The sequence below is a fragment of the Balaenoptera physalus genome (genome assembly GCF_965194825.1).
Source record: "Balaenoptera physalus genome assembly, chromosome: 3".
Taxonomy (NCBI): Eukaryota; Metazoa; Chordata; class Mammalia; order Artiodactyla; family Balaenopteridae; genus Balaenoptera; species Balaenoptera physalus.
Window position 1 is genome coordinate 118,091,091 of NC_138890.1, and position 20,319 is coordinate 118,111,409.

The following is a 20,319-nucleotide window of genomic DNA, read 5'->3' on the forward strand; positions in this document are numbered from 1 at the left end:
TCAGGTCTACTACACTGTTAACTGCCACTAGGCTAGTTGAGACACGTTCTTATGATGATAACAGAGGGCAAAAGCAAGCCAAGCCAATCAACAAGCATCTTAAAAGCCTCTGCCTCCATCATGTTTCTTAACATCCCATCTGCCTTTAATGAGAAGGCACGGCAAAGGACACTGACATAGTAAGAGATGAATAATTGGAGCCATTTTTGAAATTCTCCACAATTTCTACATGCAAAGCCTCCTTGATTTACGTATCTGTGTCCCGACCTCTTTTCTGAGCTCTAGACATATATGTCTAATGGCCTAATGGACACTCACATGGCTATGTCCAGGTATTTCAAACAGCATATTTAAAAATGAACTTTTGATCTCCTTTTTCAAAAATTTTATTTATTTATTTATTTATTTATTTTTGGCTGTGTTGGGTCTTCGTATCTGTGCGAGGGCTTTCTCTAGTTGTGGCAAGTGGGGGCCACTCTTCATCGCGGTGCGCGGGCCTCTCACTATTGTGGCCTCTCTTGTTGCGGAGCACAGGCTCCAGACGCGCAGGCTCAGTAGTTGTGGCTCACGGGCCTAGTTGCTCCGCGGCATGTGGGATCTTCCCAGACCAGGGCTCGAACCCGTGTCTCCTGCATTGGCAGGCAGATTCTCAACCACTGCACCACCAGGGAAAGCCCCTGATCTTCTCCTTTTAAAACCTGATCCTCATCCAGTGTTCTCCTTCTCAGTAAATGTCATCCACTCAGTCGCTCAAGTCACAAACTTGAAACCGGATTATCCTTCTTAGCACTTCCCTCTTTCATCTCAAATACAATTCATCAAGTCCCATCAATTCTACTTCCAAAATATATCTCATATCTGTCATCTTCTCTCCATCTCCCTTGCAACCCCTCTATTCTAAATTGTTTTCATCTCTCTCCTGAACATCTAAAAATATCCCAATGGACTTTAAGTAAAATCTCAAACCCTTAACATAGAACCCTCACTTCCATCTGCAGCCTTATCCTGTACCTGTCCCTACTTCACTAAGATTACTTGCTTTTATTCATCATCCAGATATAATAAGTGTTTTCTTACCTCAAGGCCTTGGCCACTGTATTGATTTCCTAGGGATGCCATAACATATTACCACAAAATGGGTGGTTGAGACAAATAGAAATTTTTTTAAACATCTTTACTGGAGTATAATTGCTTTACAATGTTGTATTAGCTTCTGCTGTATAACAAAGTGAATCAGCTATACGTATACATATATCCCCATATCTCCTCCCTCTTGCATCTCCCTCCCACCTTCCCTATCCCACCCCTCTAGGTGGTCACAAAGCACCGAGCTGATCTCCCTGTGCTATGTTGCTGCTTCCCACTAGCTATCTATTTTACATTTGGTAGTGTATATAAGAGACAACAGAAATTTATTCATTCACAGTTCTGGAGGTCAGAAATCCACAGTGTCACCAGGGCTATGCTCTCTCTGAACACTCTAGGGGAAGATCTTTCTTTGCCTTTCAGCTTCTGGTGGTTGCTGGTGATACTTGGCATTCCATGGTTTATAGATGCATCACTGCAATCTCTGCCTCCCTTTCTCCCCTGTATCTCTTCTGTGTCTAAATTTCCCTCTCCTATAAGGATACAAGTCATTGGATTAAGGCCCACCTTAATCCAGTATGACTTCATTTTAACTTGATTATATCTGCAAAGACCCCATATCCAAATAAGGTCACATTCACAGGTACTAGGGTTTAGGACTTAAACATATCTTTTTTGGAGGATACCATCTAATCCATAACAGTGATGCTATTCCCAACAGAACATTTTGAGTGATAAGGACATGGACTTTGGAGCCCAGACTGTCTCAATTTGAATACCAGTTTTGCTCTTATTAGCTGTGTATGCCTAGACAAGACACATAACCTCTCTGGGTTTCAATTTTCACATATTTAAAATGAAGGTGGAAACAGAGCCCACGTCACAGGGAGAATCTGAGAATTAAATGAGTTAATTTGTACAGTGCCCTGAACATAGAAAACATTATATGTGTGTTTATTAAAGTTAGTTCTTTATTTACTCATCCTTCAGGTCTCAGATTAAATGTACTTTATCACACAGACATTTCCTGATTTCTCCTCACTTCAAACATAATTCATAACTATTTATTCATTTGTATTGTTAATTTGATGTCTGTTTTCCAATTAGACTAAGTCCCATGAGAGCATAGTGTGTCTATTTTTATTCACCACTCTATTCCTAGCACCAACAAAATGCTTTGCATCTGATGACTGTTAGATAAATATTTGTTGAAAGAATAATTACGCAGGGTTCAAGCTGGCAATTTAATTTTCATGGGTTTGTGGAGGGTTTTAGTCTACCTTTCTCTCTTTGGCTCCACCTCTAGGAACCTTTGAAAAAGAATCTGTTCTAAATTCATAACATGGAGACAGGTTTGTTCTCTTTCTCGATGTAGCTTCACAGAAGAATGGTGATGCCTTAGCCAACAGTTTTCTATGAAAATCTGCCCCCCAAAGGGACAGAGAAGAGAAACATGGAGCCAAGTACAGGAGGGCACAGGGATAGTGAATCAGAAACAATTAGAGTGTAAGGGGTCACCACATGGTAATTCAATTAAAAAACAGATTTTGGGACCAGGTATGAATTTGTATCTATCAGTAGGAATTTGTCCTTTATTATAAGCATGGAAAAGGTGGCGGGCAGAGAACAAACATAGCTTATGCTGAAGAAACTGCTGGTGCTCTTCTTATTTCATTGCTTGTATAAATAGAAGTCTGGCTCCGTGAACAGGTAAGTAGGTGAGACCCAGGTTATGCCATTTCTATCTACAGAAAAAGAAACGGATACCTCATCCTCCAGGTAACACAGGGAGCCTGAAAACTCACCAGGATCTCATTACTTGCTCTCCAGATTGGGGCACTCCCTTTGCCACCTGGATCCTAACGTACCTCTAGCCGTTATGCCAATATAAGCTGAAAGACTAGTTTTTTGATGTTTATGCGATAGGTATTTTAGATATAGTAAGTCATTTAATCCCCCTACAAGCCTATATGTGGATAGCATTATCCAAGGTGACAGTGAGTACGTGATACAGCCAGGATATACTTATGATGATTCTAAGGTCAATACTCACTTCGCCCGAAGGGCTTGCCTTGCAATCTGACTCGTTTGAAGTCACTAGTAAAACCTAGTCCAGCAGTTTCTTAAAGCCTGGTCCGCAGACCCCTGCATCAGAATCACTGTTGGTCTTTGTTAAAAATTCAGATTCCCTGGCCCTGCCTAAGACAGAAGGAATCAGCAGGTGGGGGGTTAGTGATTCTGCTGCAGGGCACCTGTGGAAGCAGATGATTCACATACATGAGGACCACACGCATAGGCTATGGGCATTATCGCACAGACAGCTGCATAGCATCCTAGCTGACTTCAGACCCGCTCGCCAGCTTCTAACCAAACCGGCTCTCAGAGCCGCCTGGTCTCCCGCAGGCGCACAACGGAACTGATCACGGGCTCCTGTACGCTGGGCGGGGCTCCCTAAGACTCCGCCCCCTCCGAACAAGCGGATGTATGAGGCGAGGCTCTCCCTAAGTAACTTAATTCCGGCTTCTCCCTCCTGCCCCGCCCCCGGATCTCAGACCAATCAGACGGCAGGTTGCTGAAGCTCGGGGCCAATGCTCGGGGCCGTCCTTATTTCCTCCGTGCAGTTTGAAACCGTCAGGTTGCTGCTGAGGAAGCCGCTGGACTCACTGTTGTCTCAGCGGCGACGCTGAGAGAAGACGCGGAGGAAGGAGTCCGTGTTTGCGGAGAGCCGAGGTGGTGGGTAGCGGCGCCGCGGGCGGGCCCCGCGCCCTTGGCGGAGGCACTGGAGTGGGGTTTAAAGTGTCTCGGCCTGGGTTGGCGCCCCCGGGGATCGAACAGGACAGGGCTGGGGGCATCTTCCCGAAACGAGGGCCCTTCAGCTGTTCTGCGGGGCGGCAAGGTCGAGAGGTTTTTTTCCCTCCGAGGCGTCCAGGAAGAGAGGGCAGGAGTGAGGGGTGCCTGAAGTATAGCGGTATTGTCGCTATAGGTTCGGGTCATTTAAAACGTTAGGGGGTAAAATGACCATGTCTAACCCTTTGTTTTTAAGTAAGAATTCGATTAACGCAGGGGTAAGAGAAAGTGATTGAAGAGAATTTGTAGCCCTTTGCTTGCTCGCAGCTGCTTTCCCTCTGCCTGTAGTCCCTGACGTGGGGAGGGGCTGGCGCAGCCCCTCTCCTTGACTGCAGCTAAGACAGCTCGAGGGCTCAGGGACGTCACCCTGCTGCCAGCTCGCAAGTTAATTCACTCTTTCTCTGCCTCTTGGAGGTTAATTTGAATTCCCGGACCCTGCTTCCCCTGTCAGCCAGGCAATTACCAAGATGTAATTTGATTTCTCTGGCAATAGACAAGCGCTCGGAACTTTTTATCTCGTGGTTTCTGATATCTTGGGTTAGAGAATACTGAAAATTTAGTTATCTGATGTACATCTGCTTCCCATCAAAGCAAGTTTCATTTTTCTCCTTTGTCTCTGAACTAGAAACAGTAAGGAAAATGCTACTGTTGGTAGAGTTTTAGATAAACTGTCATACCTTGTTGGCTTCAAAACAGGGCAGATGGAAGATTTATAGCATATTTTCCAAAAGTACAGTAGTTGTCTTGTGTCTGCAGTATCTATATTCAGAAATCCTTTTTGAGATCTGACCATACTTTTAAGCTTATTTGTTTTTTAAATAATCAGCACCCCCCAACCCCTGCCCCCCTTATTGCCAGTCTGCAAACACATCCTAAAGGAAGAAGTGAATTGAAATAGAAGGGACAAAGTTACCACAGTGGTGGATTTAAAATCCGTGAAGCAGTCATTCCTTGCTGCAGATGTATGTGCTTATTTTATCCTCCCTAATTGGCTTAACTAAAGTCAGTCATGCTGAGATTTCATTTACTTATCATGTCTCTACACAGTAATGCTCATTGAATAAAGTTGAAATTTCCTTTCCACAGTCTAGCCCCAACCTATGTTTCCATTCTAATATTGCACTTCTCCCGGTATCTAACCTTTCTATTTAAGTTTCTTCATCTCTTAATTTTCAGCCCACTGTGATTGAGACTTGTTCTACTGTCCACTGAAATTGTTCAGGCTAAATGCCCCAGCAACTTCCTGATTGCCAAATTCAAGGGACTCTTATCAGATTCTCATCTTCCTTTGGCATCTGTTTCTGACCACTCACTCCCTCCTGGAAGCTTTTGTGATGCTGTTCTCGTTTTTCTACTGTTCTGACTTCCTTTTCCATCTTTGCTGGCTCTTCTTCACTTCCCCTTTAAATATTAGCGGTTCTGATTTTAACCCTCCTCTTGCTACAGTAGTGGCCCTTAACTTCACTAAGGTTATAGTACCCTCTGGACACATATTGGAAGCTGAGAATCCTCTTCCTAGAAAAATACGCATGTGCTAAAAATATTGCATACAGTTTGGGTGTAAGGACCTCAGAATAAGAACTCTCTCTCACACTCCTTTTCATAAGTGATCTTATCCTCTCCCTTTTTTCAGCAGTTCCCATTATGCTGACGATTCCTCAAAATGAATCTCCAAACCTATACATCCAGTGCAGGGCTCCCACCTTGCTTAACTCCAGAAAGCACCATTCACGTCGTAGCCATTGTGAATGGCAGTCCTTGGAGTTGTGCGTTGCATAAGTAGTGTGGCCAGATACCGCATACCTGCAGCCTCACTTCCGTGCCTCAGAGGCACCTCACACCCAACAAGTCTGATAGTCCATTACCCTTCCTCCCAACCTGCTTGTCTTCCTGTATTCCTTGCCTTGGGGAGTAGCACTACCATCCATCTAGTTGCAAGCCAGAAATCTGGAAGAGATCAACATTTCCTCCCATTAACCCCTTAACCAATTGTTGATCATGATCTCGAATTTCCACTGCCATAACGCAGCTGTCTCACAGGCATAACTCCGTCCACTTCCCATTGCTGCCTCCTCCATTCACCTCCCCATTTGCCAGAGGGAACATTTATCTCTTGGACTACTGCAGTTGGCTCTCCGTTGCTCTTTCTTCAGTATCCCACCTCTCAAATCCATCCTGAAAGCTGGCAGAGTGATCTTTCTAAAAGACAAGCCTGATCATGTTATCACTTGTTTAAGACTTTAATAACTTCTCTTAGAAGAAAGGTGAAACTTTTTACCATGACATAATTATGATCTTCCATGATCTGGCTGCTCCTTACCTTGCCTGTTTTCATCCTTAGCCAGACCTTGCTTTGTACCCTTTGCTTTAGCCTCACAAACTACTTGCAGTTCCTGGAGTATGTGTCCATGCCTCATTGTCTTTGCTTGTGCTGCGCTATTGCCTTGCATATCCTTTAATCTTTTATCTGTCTTTCAGGTCTCAACACCCTGATCGTTTATTCCCACTCCTTCACACTCTCACCATCCTACCCTGTGAAAAAGACTACTCTGACCTCCCTACTTTGTGCCTCTGTTGTTTTAGGATCTAACAGCACTTTTATCATCAGTCATTTCTGATATATACATGTCTGGCCCTCCTTACAGATTGCAGAGTCCTTGAGGATAAGGACTTCTTCATCTTACCTTTCTCACCAGTGTCTTACATATAACTGGTGTTCGGCTCATTTGAATAGTCATTACATGCCTTTTAAGGAACTTATGTACTTCTTACTAACAGTACTTTTATTATTATTTATTTTTTTGGTTAAGACCTTAAACAGTTTTTCTTTGCATGGTATTAGAATCTATTGTTCCATATAGGCTTGCTTTTCTTAAAATAGTATTCCCAAAAGGTCCGTTCGCCAAGCAGAGAATTTACACAGTTTGTTCTTTCTCTTTTGGTTCAGTATCTTGTAGGAAAGGATGCAGCACCTAGGTCCTCACACACTGTTGAACAGTGATCACACGTTCTGATTCTCAGCAGCCCCTACCATGGCTTTCTCTGGGGAGCCTCCATTTTTTCTTTAACCTTTCATGTATTTGTCTCATCTCCTTGACTACATTATAAACTCACTCGTTGGGAAGTGAGTCTTTATTTTTTTCTTGCCCAGTGATTTTGTATGTGGGTGTTCAATATGTTGAATGATTTTAACGTATCGAATGGTTATTGTTTACAGGGTAGGATGTTATTACACACACATATATGTATATAGAAAACATTTTATTTTAGTTTAAATATTGCAAAAACAAACTAAAGTTAGCTTCTCCTGTTTTATAGTATTTGTACAGAATGTCATCAGATGAGGAGAAATGCTCACCTCCAGTTTTGCACAATGACTCCGACCGAGGCAGTTCTGTCTCTTCAGATCTTCAGGTAGGAAGACATGTCTAAATTTGTCATGACTTGTTTATTTCAAACAAGTGACAATATGAGGGAAAACTAGGAATACATTTTTCATTTATTCATGCCATTTACATTTATAATTATAATGTGTATCAAATTATAATAATATCAAACTTTGGGAATTATTTTACAAACCTTGGGAAATACCTTACATTGTTTTAGTTAACCTTTCAGAAAATAATCATGAACGCTTCCAGCATTCTCTGTACAAAGGCTTCAAACAACACAATGAGAGGAGAAGCTGAAAATCTGAAGAAACATTTTTTCTTGAAATTTTCTCTTTGTAGCTCTCTCATATGAATGCTGCTTTCACTTTAATGCAAATTAATCCAATATCAAACCATCCAGAGTTCTGGGGCCCTAGATTCCCCAGTGTTCCACTCTTGGTTCCGGGCCCTGTTGCCACACCATTCAGCACCTGCTGGTGCCCAGGACCGGGACAGTGACAGGTACACTGACTACAGAAGGCGTGGCTTTTATATGAAATGTTTTCAGTTTCTTTTAATTCTAAGTTTTATCATCAAAAATATGGATTCAGATTTCTAGAGTAGATTTTAAATGAGAGAATACTGACACGGTATATCTTGGGTTTTATGGTTATATTACTTAAGAGGGGAAAAGCTGGATGGTATGTTTATGCCTAAGTAGAGTAAGTTTTTATTGGCACTGCATAAGATGACAGAAGCTTTAGGGAAATACTTTATGAAACAGATGTGTTCCTTTAATTGAAATGACAGGTTTAGGAATTGGGAAGCTATTGGAAAAGTATCTGTGAATATTTACTAGGGTAAAAGTGGTCTGGAATTGTGACTTAGATGTTTCATCCTTGCCTTCCCTTTGGATGTTACCTCTCCCATATAGTGCAATCTCTTTAGGCAACAGTGTTGTCCTGCACCCTTCATCTTTGCCATATCCAAACTTCCTTCAGGAGAGAACTGATTAACTTATTTATACCTGTGATATTGTGAGTTATAATAAATAAATAGTTGGTCTTCATCCCATTTCTGGCACAGAGCTCCTAAACCTATTGGAATTTCCTAACTAGTGAGAATGATGGTATCTTTTGTTATGTTGATGATGTGACTTTTGGACCTCACCTAAGGATGGGGACTGGTTGCCAGGAGAGACAACCATGTGATCAGAGGGTTGAAACTTTCAGTCACACCCCCCTGACCTCGGGGAGAGGGTCTTGGAAGTTGAATCAATCGCCAGTGGTCATTGATTTATTCAATTATGCCTATTTAATGAAGCTTGCATCAAAACCCAAAAGGACTGGGTTTGGGGAGCTTCCAGTTTGTGAACACATGTGAGTGCTGGGTGACTGGCCTGCCAGGAGAGGGTACGGAAGCTCCATGCCCCTTCCCCATACCTTGCCCTGTATATTCCTTCCATCTGGCTATTTCTGGGTTATATCCTTTTACAGTAAACTGGTAATCTAGTAAGTAAAATGTTTCTCCGAGTTCTGTGAGCCCTCTAGCAAATTACTCAAACCCAAGGAGTGGGTCTTTGGAACCTCCAGTCCATAGCTGGTTGGTCAGAAGCACAGGTGATAACCTCAACTTGCGACTGGCATCTGAAGTTGTGGGGTGGGGGAGGGCAGTCTTGTGGGACTGATCCCTTCACCTTTGGAATCTGATGCTATCTCTGGTGGAAAGTGTCAGAATTGAGTTGTATTATAGGACACCCAAGTGGTGTCTGAGAATTGCTTGGTGGTGGTGGGGAAAAAACTCACACATTGTAATTGTTGGGTCCAGAACCCTTTAATACTAAAATGTAAACACCTTATAAGATCTCAAGTTGTCATTTTGTCAAGAAACAAAGCTTTACATCAAAAGAAATGTCTAGAGTAGAATTTTAAGAGAGGGAGGGGGAAGAATCTTCTAGACATGCCAGAAATCATTTTGTGTTATTGGTTACCTACTTAGAATGTCACCCCACCTGCGATTGAAAAGCTGCCCATATTCCATTACTGGAAACATTTCAAAATGAAATACCAAAAATGATGTTAAAAATAAAATAACATAAAATAATTATATAATTTAACATATATAGTAAACATGTAACACCAAACACTTAATACAAAAGCCCCTCATAAATCAGTATTCCTCTTAAGGGCGTTTTTATTACTGTCTCAGATATGTGAATGCTTCATAAAACTGTTGATGATAAATGTGGAGGGAGGGGCAGCATCCATAGTGCTTATTCACTTACAATTTCCTCTAAGCACAACTCAAAAATATCAGCCAGTTGTCCTCACCGCACCTGGTATGCATGGGTTCAGCTGTATTTTAGGCTCACATCAGTCCAGCTCTTGGGTGTGGGGGGGGGGGTGCGGGGGGAGGGGCAGAGTTACAAGTTTGGGTTATTACTTTAAGATTCTTGTTTACCTTAAGGCAGGTTATCTTTGACAGTTAAGAAAGACAATATTATTTATTTTGATCCTTAACTAAAAAAATAACCCATTTGGCCTGTATCTACATATATGAAACTAAAATAGTTGTTCAAATAACTGATTTTTTAAACTTTTTTTCTTTAAAGTAAGTTAAAATGTATATGTACATCGAATCCTATTAACGTATACCTGTTTACATCCCCTTTAACTCATAATGATTGTTGTGGGAACTTGGAAACATATGTTTGGATCTTTCTCCCTTTTCAGAGGTCAAACTAGGGAAGCCACAAGTTAAAGTCTCTGACTTTCACTTCCCCTCCATTCCTAGAGGCACAGTTTATTCCTGTGGTAATAAACTAACCGAGCAGAGCTGATTTGGCTACATCTAGTTGTAACTGCCTCCAGAGGAAGGAGATGCTAAGAAGTTAATTGACATCAAAATACAAATATAAGATAGCCATTGTATTAATCTTCTCCTGCTCTCATAACAAAATACCATAGACAGCGTTGTTTAAACAAAAATTTATTTTCTCACAGTTCTGTATCCTAGGAGCACCAGATGAAGATCTGACAGGGTCAGTTTCTGAAGAGGGCTCTCTTCCTGGCTTGCAGACGGCCACCTTCTCATGGCCTTTCCCTTGGTACATGTGTGTAGGGGAGAGAGAGAGCGAGCTCTTTGTTTTCTCTTCTTATAAGGACATTAATCCTTTCAGATCAGTACTCCACCCTTTCGACTTCATTCAACCTTAATTATGTAATTACTTCCTTAAAGGCCCCCTATCTAAATACAGGCACACCAGGGGATTAGGACTTCAACATGTGAATTTTGCAGGAACAAAAATTCATTCCATAATAGCCACACTTTTATATGTTCTTTGCCAAAATCAAAAGTTTACTTTGGCTGTTTGCAGATTATACTGGGATATTGTTTTGGCTGCTTTAACAGGAATCAAGAGTGATTTAAGTGAGTGGCTTAAAGTTTGATTCTCTCTCTTGTAAAAATCTGAGCTGGTAAATAGTCTTGTGGTCATCTTAGGACCCAGTCTTTTCTCTCCTGCTGCTCAACCCTGCCCTAGGGTTGACTGTGTTTGCATTGCCAGTGAGTGCACTGACTCACTACAACCTCTAGCCCATGGGAAAAGCTGAATAGGAAGCAAGCAGCTTCTTTCTTAAGGACTTGATCTGAAGTCGCACCCATCATTTCTATTCAAATCCCATAGACCAGGTCTCTTGGCCACACCTGCTTGCGAAGGAGGCTGAGAAATGTCTGTGGGTGCCCATTTGCCTAGGTCAAACCCTGCAGTTTTATTAACTTAAAGGAATAAAGGGGAAATGGATGCTGCTGACCTGTTAGCCTCTCTACCATAGTAAGTTATCGTACTTAAAGTTTTATGTATTTTGATAGTTAGCTCATTAGGACTGACTCATACATTCAGGGTTGTAGGAACCAGTGAAATATCTTGTGTATGGCCTCAAGTTATCAGACTATTTGGGAATTTCCTTTTATTCTAGTAACTGGAAAACTGATATGGTTCAGGAAATATAAACCTAAGGCTTTTCACATCTATTTAAAGACTTAGTTATTTTTGTTTACATAAAAATTAAATGTTGTGTCTCTGATACTCTAAATGATTTTTTTTTCTGATAAGAGCCTTCAACCTCAGTGATAACCATTATGTGAAATACTGACTCTTACTTTCTATCAGGAAATGTAAGTTTAAAACTCAGACATGTGCTTATTGTCATGAAGAGGACATCACTAACAAAGGAGCTGCTATAGCAATATGAAGAAGATTCTGATGATTGAGTTTTCTAACAGTGCTGTCTTTGCAATATCTCTGTTTCTCTTCTGTTGCTAGCCTTAATATATGTAAAAATCGGTATTTGCTATGACTGAAATTTACTGCATATAAGTAATCTATGTTAAATTTTAAATCGAGGTTGAAACTGAAACCAAGTCACTCCTTTACATTTAATTCCCCTAAAGACTAGCAGTTTTCAAACATCTACCAAGCATAAACATCTATCAAGCATAAACTCTTTCTTCAAACAATTTTACTTCAAATTCCAATATAAAAAGATTAAAGCCAAACTACAGTTGTATAGATTTATTTCATAAATTCAAATTTGTGACATTTACTTCTCATAAAAGCAGTACGGAAAAACAATGGAGCTGCCTTGATAAACGTACATTTGAAATTGGGGGATACTCGAAGGCCGGTGCAGTATTATAAACCTAAGTATCGGGCTTCCCTGGTGGCGCAGTGGTTGAGAGTCTGCCTGCTAATGCAGGGAACACGGGTTCGCGCCCTGGTCTGGGAGGATCCCACATGCCGCGGAGCGACTAGGCCCATGAGCCACAACTACTGAGCCTGCGCGTCTGGAGCCTGTGCTCCGCAACAAGAGAGGCCACGATAGTGAGAGGCCCGCGCACCGCGATGAAGAGTGGCCCCCACTTGCCACAACTAGAGAAAGCCCTAGCACAGAAACGAAGACCCAACGTAGCAATCAATCAATCAATCAATAAATCTTTAAAGAAAAAAAAAAAAAAAGGGATTAGGACATGGCTCCTGAGACACTCATAATTTAAAAAAAAAAAAAAAAAAAAACCTAAGTATCCAGTTTACTTCTATATTTTGTTTGGGTTACAAATTAACAAGAAAATTCTGATTCTCAATATAAGTAGTTGAAAATAGTAGATTTTTAATAACATATCTCATTTTCAGTTAAACTGATTTGAAGTGTAAAAAAGAATTGCTAGGAAATTTTTGATTCAGTGTTGAATCACCAACAAAAATCTATCACCTCTTCAAACTTTTTTATCACACAAGCAGCACCCAAAGACTCAAACTTGGAATAAGTGCTAATGATAAGCATGTGACAAGGTGTGAAGTCACTGGCTACCACACAGCTCATCACTCTCGTGTCATAAGGAGGGACTGGCCCCATCAGATGTGCTTGAGTTTGAGTGGCTGGTAGTTGGTGTGGACCACTTATGTCATAGTTGTGTGCTCACCTGTACAGCTTACTTGAGCAGATGTGTACAGGTGTGAAGTTAAAATAACAACAAAAAATAAACTTGTACAGAGCTACAACCTTTCCAATCTATGACACATTCACAAGAATTTGACATCAATGGCAGAAGGAGCTTTATTCCAATCAACAAACAAATTTAATAATATACAGCTTCTGGCCTGTTAAAATTTAGTATATATGGCACCTTTGATAGTGTATGCTCTTTTATTAGTTTTTTAAAGAGTTAAATAGCTTAAAAATGAAATATGAAGAAAATATTGTGGATTCCCTGAAGTACCTTCTTGGAAACTAGTTTGAAACGTATTGATATTGACTACTTACAGAGTCTACAAGGTAGTTCTGACTTTAGAACTCTGACTGCAATTACATCTATTCTTTTGGAAAACACAAGACACTATGATATATTCATGGCCAGAAACTTGAGTGTGTTTAGACAGTTAAATATTCTTACTCATAGAAAACAGGGAAAAAGTAAGGGTTGCTAATTTTCAAACACCTATACCATTTCATAACGGTCTTATTAAAGGTAAGGTTCTTTCTTTGCTTTAGACAGAATCTCTGTTAACTCAGTTCAGCAGATATTTACTGTGACACTTCAAGGAGGTAATTTTTAGCATCATTTTTATTCATCCTGAAGGTGAATCAAATAATAAGACAGTTACGACTAATGAAATGATGATAGTGGAATTTTCTATATCTGAACTAAACTTTTTATGGAGAAAAATTAATATTAAATAATTCTTTAGAATAATGACATTTCATATTCTTGAAAATCTTCCCCCCATTTTTACTGCAAAGACGTTCTCTGGGTCCATGGCGTAATATCCTTAGAAATTACTCCTGAATAGGAATATTTGTTGCCTCAGTGACCAACCCCTTTTGAATGGAGACTAAGTTCCAGTATATTTTTTACTTCACTGATAGAATTTTTTGGTTTGGCTAAACAAATATCTAACTATCTATATTAGGAAATTCCACTTTTTTTTTTTTTTTAACTTGAGGAATATTCCTGTAAGGTCTACACTTTGTGGCGTGCTTTTTTTTATCCTCCTTTGGCATGTGCCATGATGTGCCAGCAGGTAGAATGCAGGTTGGCATTGTGTTCTCTTTTTATCTTCAGTATTCTTTCTCTTCCAGTATCTCTCTCATACTCTTTCCATGCTTACATATGAAAAGAGACTCAGGGTTGTTGTAGAATTGGGAGGGAGCAGGGATTGATCAGAGCCAAAACTACTTTTCATCCCTAGACCTTCCTGTTGTGGAGTCTTTGGGAGCAGCATCTTAGAACTAAATTTCAGAAAAGCAGAGAAATTGCTGTGTCTTTTCCCACCTGCGAGCAGCTGCCAATTGAAAGAGGGCTCTTCTGTGTTGTAGATGTTGATCAGCTTCAGGAAACTGCTCTAGGTAATGTGTCACCGTTTTAAATCGACATGCTGAAGGAATATGGGTACTAAGGCATTAGCACTAGAAGAAATTTGGGTAGGTATATTTGTTGGATTTTTTGCTTGTTTTTAAGAAATTTTACTTACTACAAGAGTGAGTAAATGATGAATGAAAAACATAAAAGTACACATTCCTTACTATCATTTAGGCACACTATTTTGGGAACTGAAGTAGAGAACATCTTTGTGCCTTTACCATTCTTTTGCCTGAGTGTCCCTTGTGACAGGGATATACTACATTATTTATTGTTGGCTTCTCATAGGAAGAGTATGAAGAGCTGCTTCGTTATGCTATCGTGACTCCAAATATTGAATCAGGTGCTTCACAGCCGTCTCATTCTAAGGGAGAAGTGGTGCCAGATATTAGAATTCCTACTATAATTGATGATATTCTTCAAAATCCAGGTTATGTATATTTTTTGAGATGTCTCTTCATTTAAGATGTTACTGAGTTGTTTAATGCTATTGACTTTTGACTGTGAAAATACTTCTCTAATGATTCTTCTCAATCAACAGTGTATATCACTATAATTTGGGGGAAATTTTACATTTTAATACGTTTTTCTTGGCTCTTATATAACAGTTGGATTTTTATTTGAACTTCGTTTAGCTATTTTATGAAAAGTCATAAAATTAGAGCAACACTGTAGCAATTACATGTCTCTTAGTGGAGTATGTTGCATCTCTGTACGTGTTACAATGGTTTTATGCCAGGAGACACTAGAAACGAAATGCCCAAGCCCCCAAATTAGAGATGGTCTATAGGTAGCCCTCAGAACCCCTTAAGTTCATGAACCATGTGCTGGGACTTTGTCAGCAGTATTTATATGGGCCCGGAGGACTGTTTGGATTGTTACCGCAAAGGCGAACCCATCTTTGAACTGTGTCGCTGACAGAATTGAGAACTAATACAAACCAGGATGTGTGTTGATAGATGAGTGAGTGAAAGGTAGAGAAAGCAGGATAAAGCTCCTTTTACCTATCTGTTCCTTATTCGATACAAGATTCCAAACAGCTCACTCAAAACAAGTGTTCTTTCAAGGGGCGCAGATAGCCCTCCTAAAACAGCCCTGATAATGGGCAGTTATCAACAATAAGCGTAACTCCAAGGACCCCTTGCTGAAGCACATGACACAGCCTAGTCAGAGCCAGCAGGGTCTTGGGTTCCTGGTAAGTCACAGCCCTAGTGTCTGTTGTTCCTCTCCCGCTGTAGACATGGAGTTTTCATTGCTTCTCAGCCTACTGCACTGGATCAACAAATAGGACCAGAACCTCAAAACATACATATTTCTTCTAACACTGAAACGTACTAACACTGAACACTTTCTGCCCAAATTCTGTTGATCTTCAAGAGATATGACCCTTGGATTTAGTCATTGTCCATCAGTGATCTCGACCATGTTTTGATTATATGCACTTCCTACTGAGCAAACCCGAAGTGCTGAATACTCTCTTAAAGCAATCACTTGGGACCTAAGAACCCTGGTCTTTTCTAGCATGTAAGATAGTATTCATTTGTTTATGGTCTGCCCTTTTCAAAAAGGATTTGAGATCTAAGCATACAACATGCAGTGAGTTTAGATATCCTGATTCACACACAGACTTGGTTAGAATGGACTACGTAAATTTATCCCATTCTCTTTACTCTTGGTATTGCCGTTGCTTGGTATAAATAGGGTGTGTTGAAGTTGGCAAAGTCTCTGTAAGCCTCTGTCACAGCCATCCTTGTGAGATATTTTTTCCCAGTTTCCTTTTCGCCATGTATTGACTAAAGGTTTCTGAGGTGGAAGTAAAGAAGTCCCTATTTGGGGGTAACCGGTGTCACTTTAGTTTGAATGCAGCTAGTGAAAAGCAGTGGGCCCCGGAAATATCCAGTGTTGTAGGATAAGACAGCTTTTCTAAGTTCTAATGTCATTCATCCACTTACTCTTTTAGTGTGAATTGAATGCCATTAGTAGACTGAATTCTTTTTCATATTTTTTGGGTGAATTGAGCTTATTAATGATACAATAAGACTTTTCTAGTCAAATTTTTTTCTTTCTTCCTATTCTTTGTCTTAATGTTCCTATATCCCCAGCATACTGTATTTTCCTTGTTCTAAAATCTGACTTGTGTACAGCTACCTTCTTAAATTAGGTATGTGTGATTAGGCATTCTACATAAGACTGGTTAGGTTTAATTAAAAGAAAAATCTCTTTCTTTTCAGCAGGAAATAGCCCTGCAGTAAGAGAAACGAGGATGGAAGTTGGAAAAAGATGTGATTTAAATATTTCAAGTCATTCAAAGACAGACGGTATGACTTTTCCTTAGCTTATTTTTATTAATATACAACATTTTGTGCTTGGTGAATATTATCCATGTAGTAAGGGGAATAATTGCAGCATATTACTTATTGGCAGGATTTTTAAATGCTATTATTGCTAATTTATTAAGTAATACTATTTAAAATAATTTGGGGGGCTTCCCTGGTGGTGCAGTGGTTGAGAATCTGCCTGCCAATTCAGGGGACACGGGTTCGAGCCCTGGTCCAGGAAGATCCCACATGCCGCGGAGCAAACTAAGCCCGTGCACCACAACTACTGAGCCCACGCTCTAGAGCCCGCGAGCCACAACTGCTGAGCCCGCATGCTGCAACTACTGAAGCCCGTGCACCTAGAGCCTGTGCTCCGCAACAAAGAAGCCACTGCAGTGAGAAGCCCGCGCACCATAACGAAGAGTAGCCCCCACTCACTGCAACTAGAGAAAGCCCGTGTGCAGCAGCGAAGACCCAGTGCAGCCAAAAATAAATAAATTAAATAAATAAATTTATAAAAATAAATAAAATAATTTGGGGGACTTCCCTGGCAGTCCAGTGGTTAAGACTTCACCTTCCAGTGCAGGGGGTGCAGGTTCAATCCCAGGTTGGGGAGCTAAGGTCCCACATGCCTCTCAGCCAAAAAAACAAAACATAAAACAGAAGCGGTATTGTAACAAATTCAATAAAGACTTTAAAAATGGTCCACATCAAAAAAATCTTTAAAAAAAATAAATTATTTTGCAAGATGTCCAGATACTACAATTAAGACAGGTTAATGCATTATAATGTGTGACGTTTTTTTCTTAAAACTGCTAGATTAGAGGGCAGATTTTTTTTTTAATATTTATTTATTTATTTTGGCTGTGCTGGGTCTTAGTTGCAGCACGTGGGATCTTCGTTGCAGCATGTGGGATCTTTTAGTTGTGGCATGCGTGAGGGATCTAGTTCCCCAACCAGGGATCGAACCCGGGCCCCCTGTGTTGGGAGTGTGGAGTCTTACCCAGTGGACCACCGGGGAAGTCCCAAAGGGCAGATATTTTTAAAGATTTAATGGGATATCATTTTGGCCAATTTAATTTTTTTCATAAACCAGAACATTATTTCCCAGCTTTCAGGCATCCATGTACAAACTTAATGACGTTTGTCCCATCTTTATACCACCTGTCCTATTATTTAGTGTTTTTCTTTAGATATATTCATTTTTAGCTTAAATCCATTTTAAAAGGAAAATTTATATCTGTCGTTATTGATTATCGCATAAAAATAATATATACTTGTTACAATTAGAAAGCAATGGTTAAAATAAATGCAACTAAAACAAAGTTGTTAAATTTTGATTGAATACTAGTAGTGATGATATGTTCAGCCTGAAGTCTGTTTTTTCTTTGTTGAAGGGTGAGATTAGCAAGTGTTAAAGAGGTTGTAAAAGCATACTAACACCAGACTGAAACTTTTTCTTTGACATAGAATAATAAAAATAGACTTTTCTTACTATGTGATTCAGTGTTATTTAATGTAAGGACCATTTAAGCCACCATATAAGAAATGCCTCTATCCTTTAGTTTTCTCACTTATAAATGGAAGACTTGGAGCCTCCCAAATTATTAAGTTGATGCTATTTTTTAAAAGGTGAGTATATATTTAAAAACAACAAAAAAAAGCAGAGCCATGCTTTTTCCCTGAGTGCAGATCTAATTGTAGTAAAAGAGAATATTCATGTACTTTGTCATTCTGCCTTTTTCTTTGGGTTCCTTAACCATCTTCAGAACATGTAGGTAGTGTTTCATTGTATGACTAGCCTGAACCATTTTTTGATACCTTTTTTTACACAAAATATATGTATTAGGGAACGATTTTCCCTTTTGCAAAGTATTCTGGAAAGATTTACTTTTAAATAACAAGTTCTATAGTAGATTATTCTTTGTTTGATACATTCAGTAAGGAAAAGAGGAAAGCCCTTCAGTCCTGGTTATTAGGACCCTTATAGTAAAAGTGTGAGATACATGAGAAATTATGATGAATAGTCTGTAATTCCAATATTCATGTGTGATAAAATAGTAACTTTTCTATTTTTGTGCTTCTTAAAGATAGATACCAATTCTCTTTCTGGCTCTGGCTCTCACACCAACCCCCCATGTACATGGGAAGGAGGTGGGAGTGATGTACATATGTACATACATATATATAGATACATATATTTCTCACCTATATGTTGGAGGCTCACAGGGTGCCTTACAACTGAGTGTCTGATAAACTAAACTAGTCTCTTATAGTGTTGAATTTTAGTAGTGTTAAAACCCCCCCCAGGGGCTTCCCTGGTGGTGCAGTGGTTGAGAGTCCGCCTGCCAATGCATGGGACATGGGTTCGAGCCCTGGTCTGGGAGGATCCCACATGCCGCGGAGCAGCTGGGCCCATGAGCCACAACTGCTGAGCCTGTGCGTCTGGAGCCCGTGCTCGGCAACGAGAGGCCGCGATAGTGAAAGGCCTGCGCACCGCGATAAAGAGTGGCCCCCGCTTGCTGCAACTGGAGAAGGCCCTCGCGTGGAAACGGGGACCCAACACAGCCCAAAATAAATAAATAAATAAATTAATTAATTAAAAAAAAAACCCCACCCCATTGTTTTACATAAAGTAATAATGACTTATATACAGCCACTCTGACCTTGGTCAATTACTTAACCCTTTCTAAACCTCAGTTTCCTCATCAGTAAAATGGAGATAATAATACCTTTTTCTTAGAGTAGTGTGTATTATAAGCTAATCCTTATGACGTTTTTATTACAGGAACATAAAAAGCACTTAGTAAATGTTGCTATGATGATGTGAATGATAACAGTTTCAGCTCAGGCTATACCTAGGTATATGAAACATCCTTATTTGGGATGGAGGTCATTTGTGGGTGGGGGAGGGAGGTGTAGGAGACTTCTTGTGCTGGTCAGTCCTAAATCAGTGACAATACTGAAATTTAAAATAGCCAGATTCAGTACACTGCAAGTCCATTCTCTGCATTTTCCTCAGCCTCCACAGATAACTGACATCTTGTAGGCTTCCAGTATAACTCCTTACCAGCTGGGCTTATTCTCAATGTAGCTCACCACGCCAACTTTTCTTTTCTTCTAGGGTCATCACCAGTGTCGTCCCCAAGGAAGTCACCTCACCTGGTTATGGACTTCTTCAGTTCGAATCTTTTAGTTGACTCTCCCTCACCAAGGTCTAATGCTAGTCCTGTAGATGCCCATGAAGTAGTTGGGACCGATTTTCTTATTTCTGATGAAAACCTTCAAAAGATGGAAAATGTGCTTGATCATTGGAGTTCAGGTCTTAAGGTATTACAGTGTTCACTTACATTGTTTAATATGTAGTATAGCAGTTTTGCTCTTGATTCCACTGTTTATTCTTCTTTTCTTTGAATTAAAAAGTTAAAAAAAAAAATACTTTAGTTGCCTTAGATCAGTCCAGTGTCTTAAATCTGTGCCTCTCAATCGTTAACGTCCATATGAATCACCTGGAGATTCTGTTAAACTGCAGCTTCTTATTCAGTCGGTCTTGGCCATGGTCCAAGATGGTGCATTTCTTTTTTTTTTTTTTTTTTTTGAAACGCACATAGTTAGACCTGTACCACTTTTTTTTTAAATTTTTTATTTAGTTTTATTTATTTATTTTTGGCTGCATTGGGTCTTCGTTGCTGCACATGGGCTTTCTCTAGTTGCGGTGAGCGGGGGCTACTCTTCATTGCTGTGTGTGTGCTTCTCATTGTGGTGGCTTCTCTTGTTGT

The 20,319-nt window shown here is 40.1% G+C and overlaps 1 protein-coding gene across 9 annotated transcripts in view; it reads left to right on the plus strand.

Annotated features, from left to right (window-relative positions):
* The first annotated feature begins 3,677 nt into the window (after window positions 1-3,677).
* POC5 (POC5 centriolar protein) overlaps window positions 3,678-20,319 on the plus strand; it is a 37,958-nt gene continuing 21,316 nt past the window's right edge. For 3 of the 9 annotated variants that reach the window (XM_082457262.1, XM_082457265.1, XM_082457266.1), the window contains exons 1-5: window positions 3,678-3,819; window positions 7,252-7,347; window positions 14,511-14,652; window positions 16,454-16,540; window positions 19,665-19,870. In XM_082457262.1, coding sequence (XP_082313388.1) covers window positions 7,264-7,347; window positions 14,511-14,652; window positions 16,454-16,540; window positions 19,665-19,870 — 519 coding nt within the window. In that variant the 5' untranslated portion in view covers window positions 3,678-3,819; window positions 7,252-7,263. Of the gene's footprint in view, window positions 3,820-7,251; window positions 7,348-14,052; window positions 14,210-14,510; window positions 14,653-16,453; window positions 16,541-19,664; window positions 19,871-20,319 lie in introns of those variants that run through there. The other 6 variants (XM_082457264.1, XM_082457263.1, XM_082457268.1 and 3 more) reach the window with 6 other exon arrangements.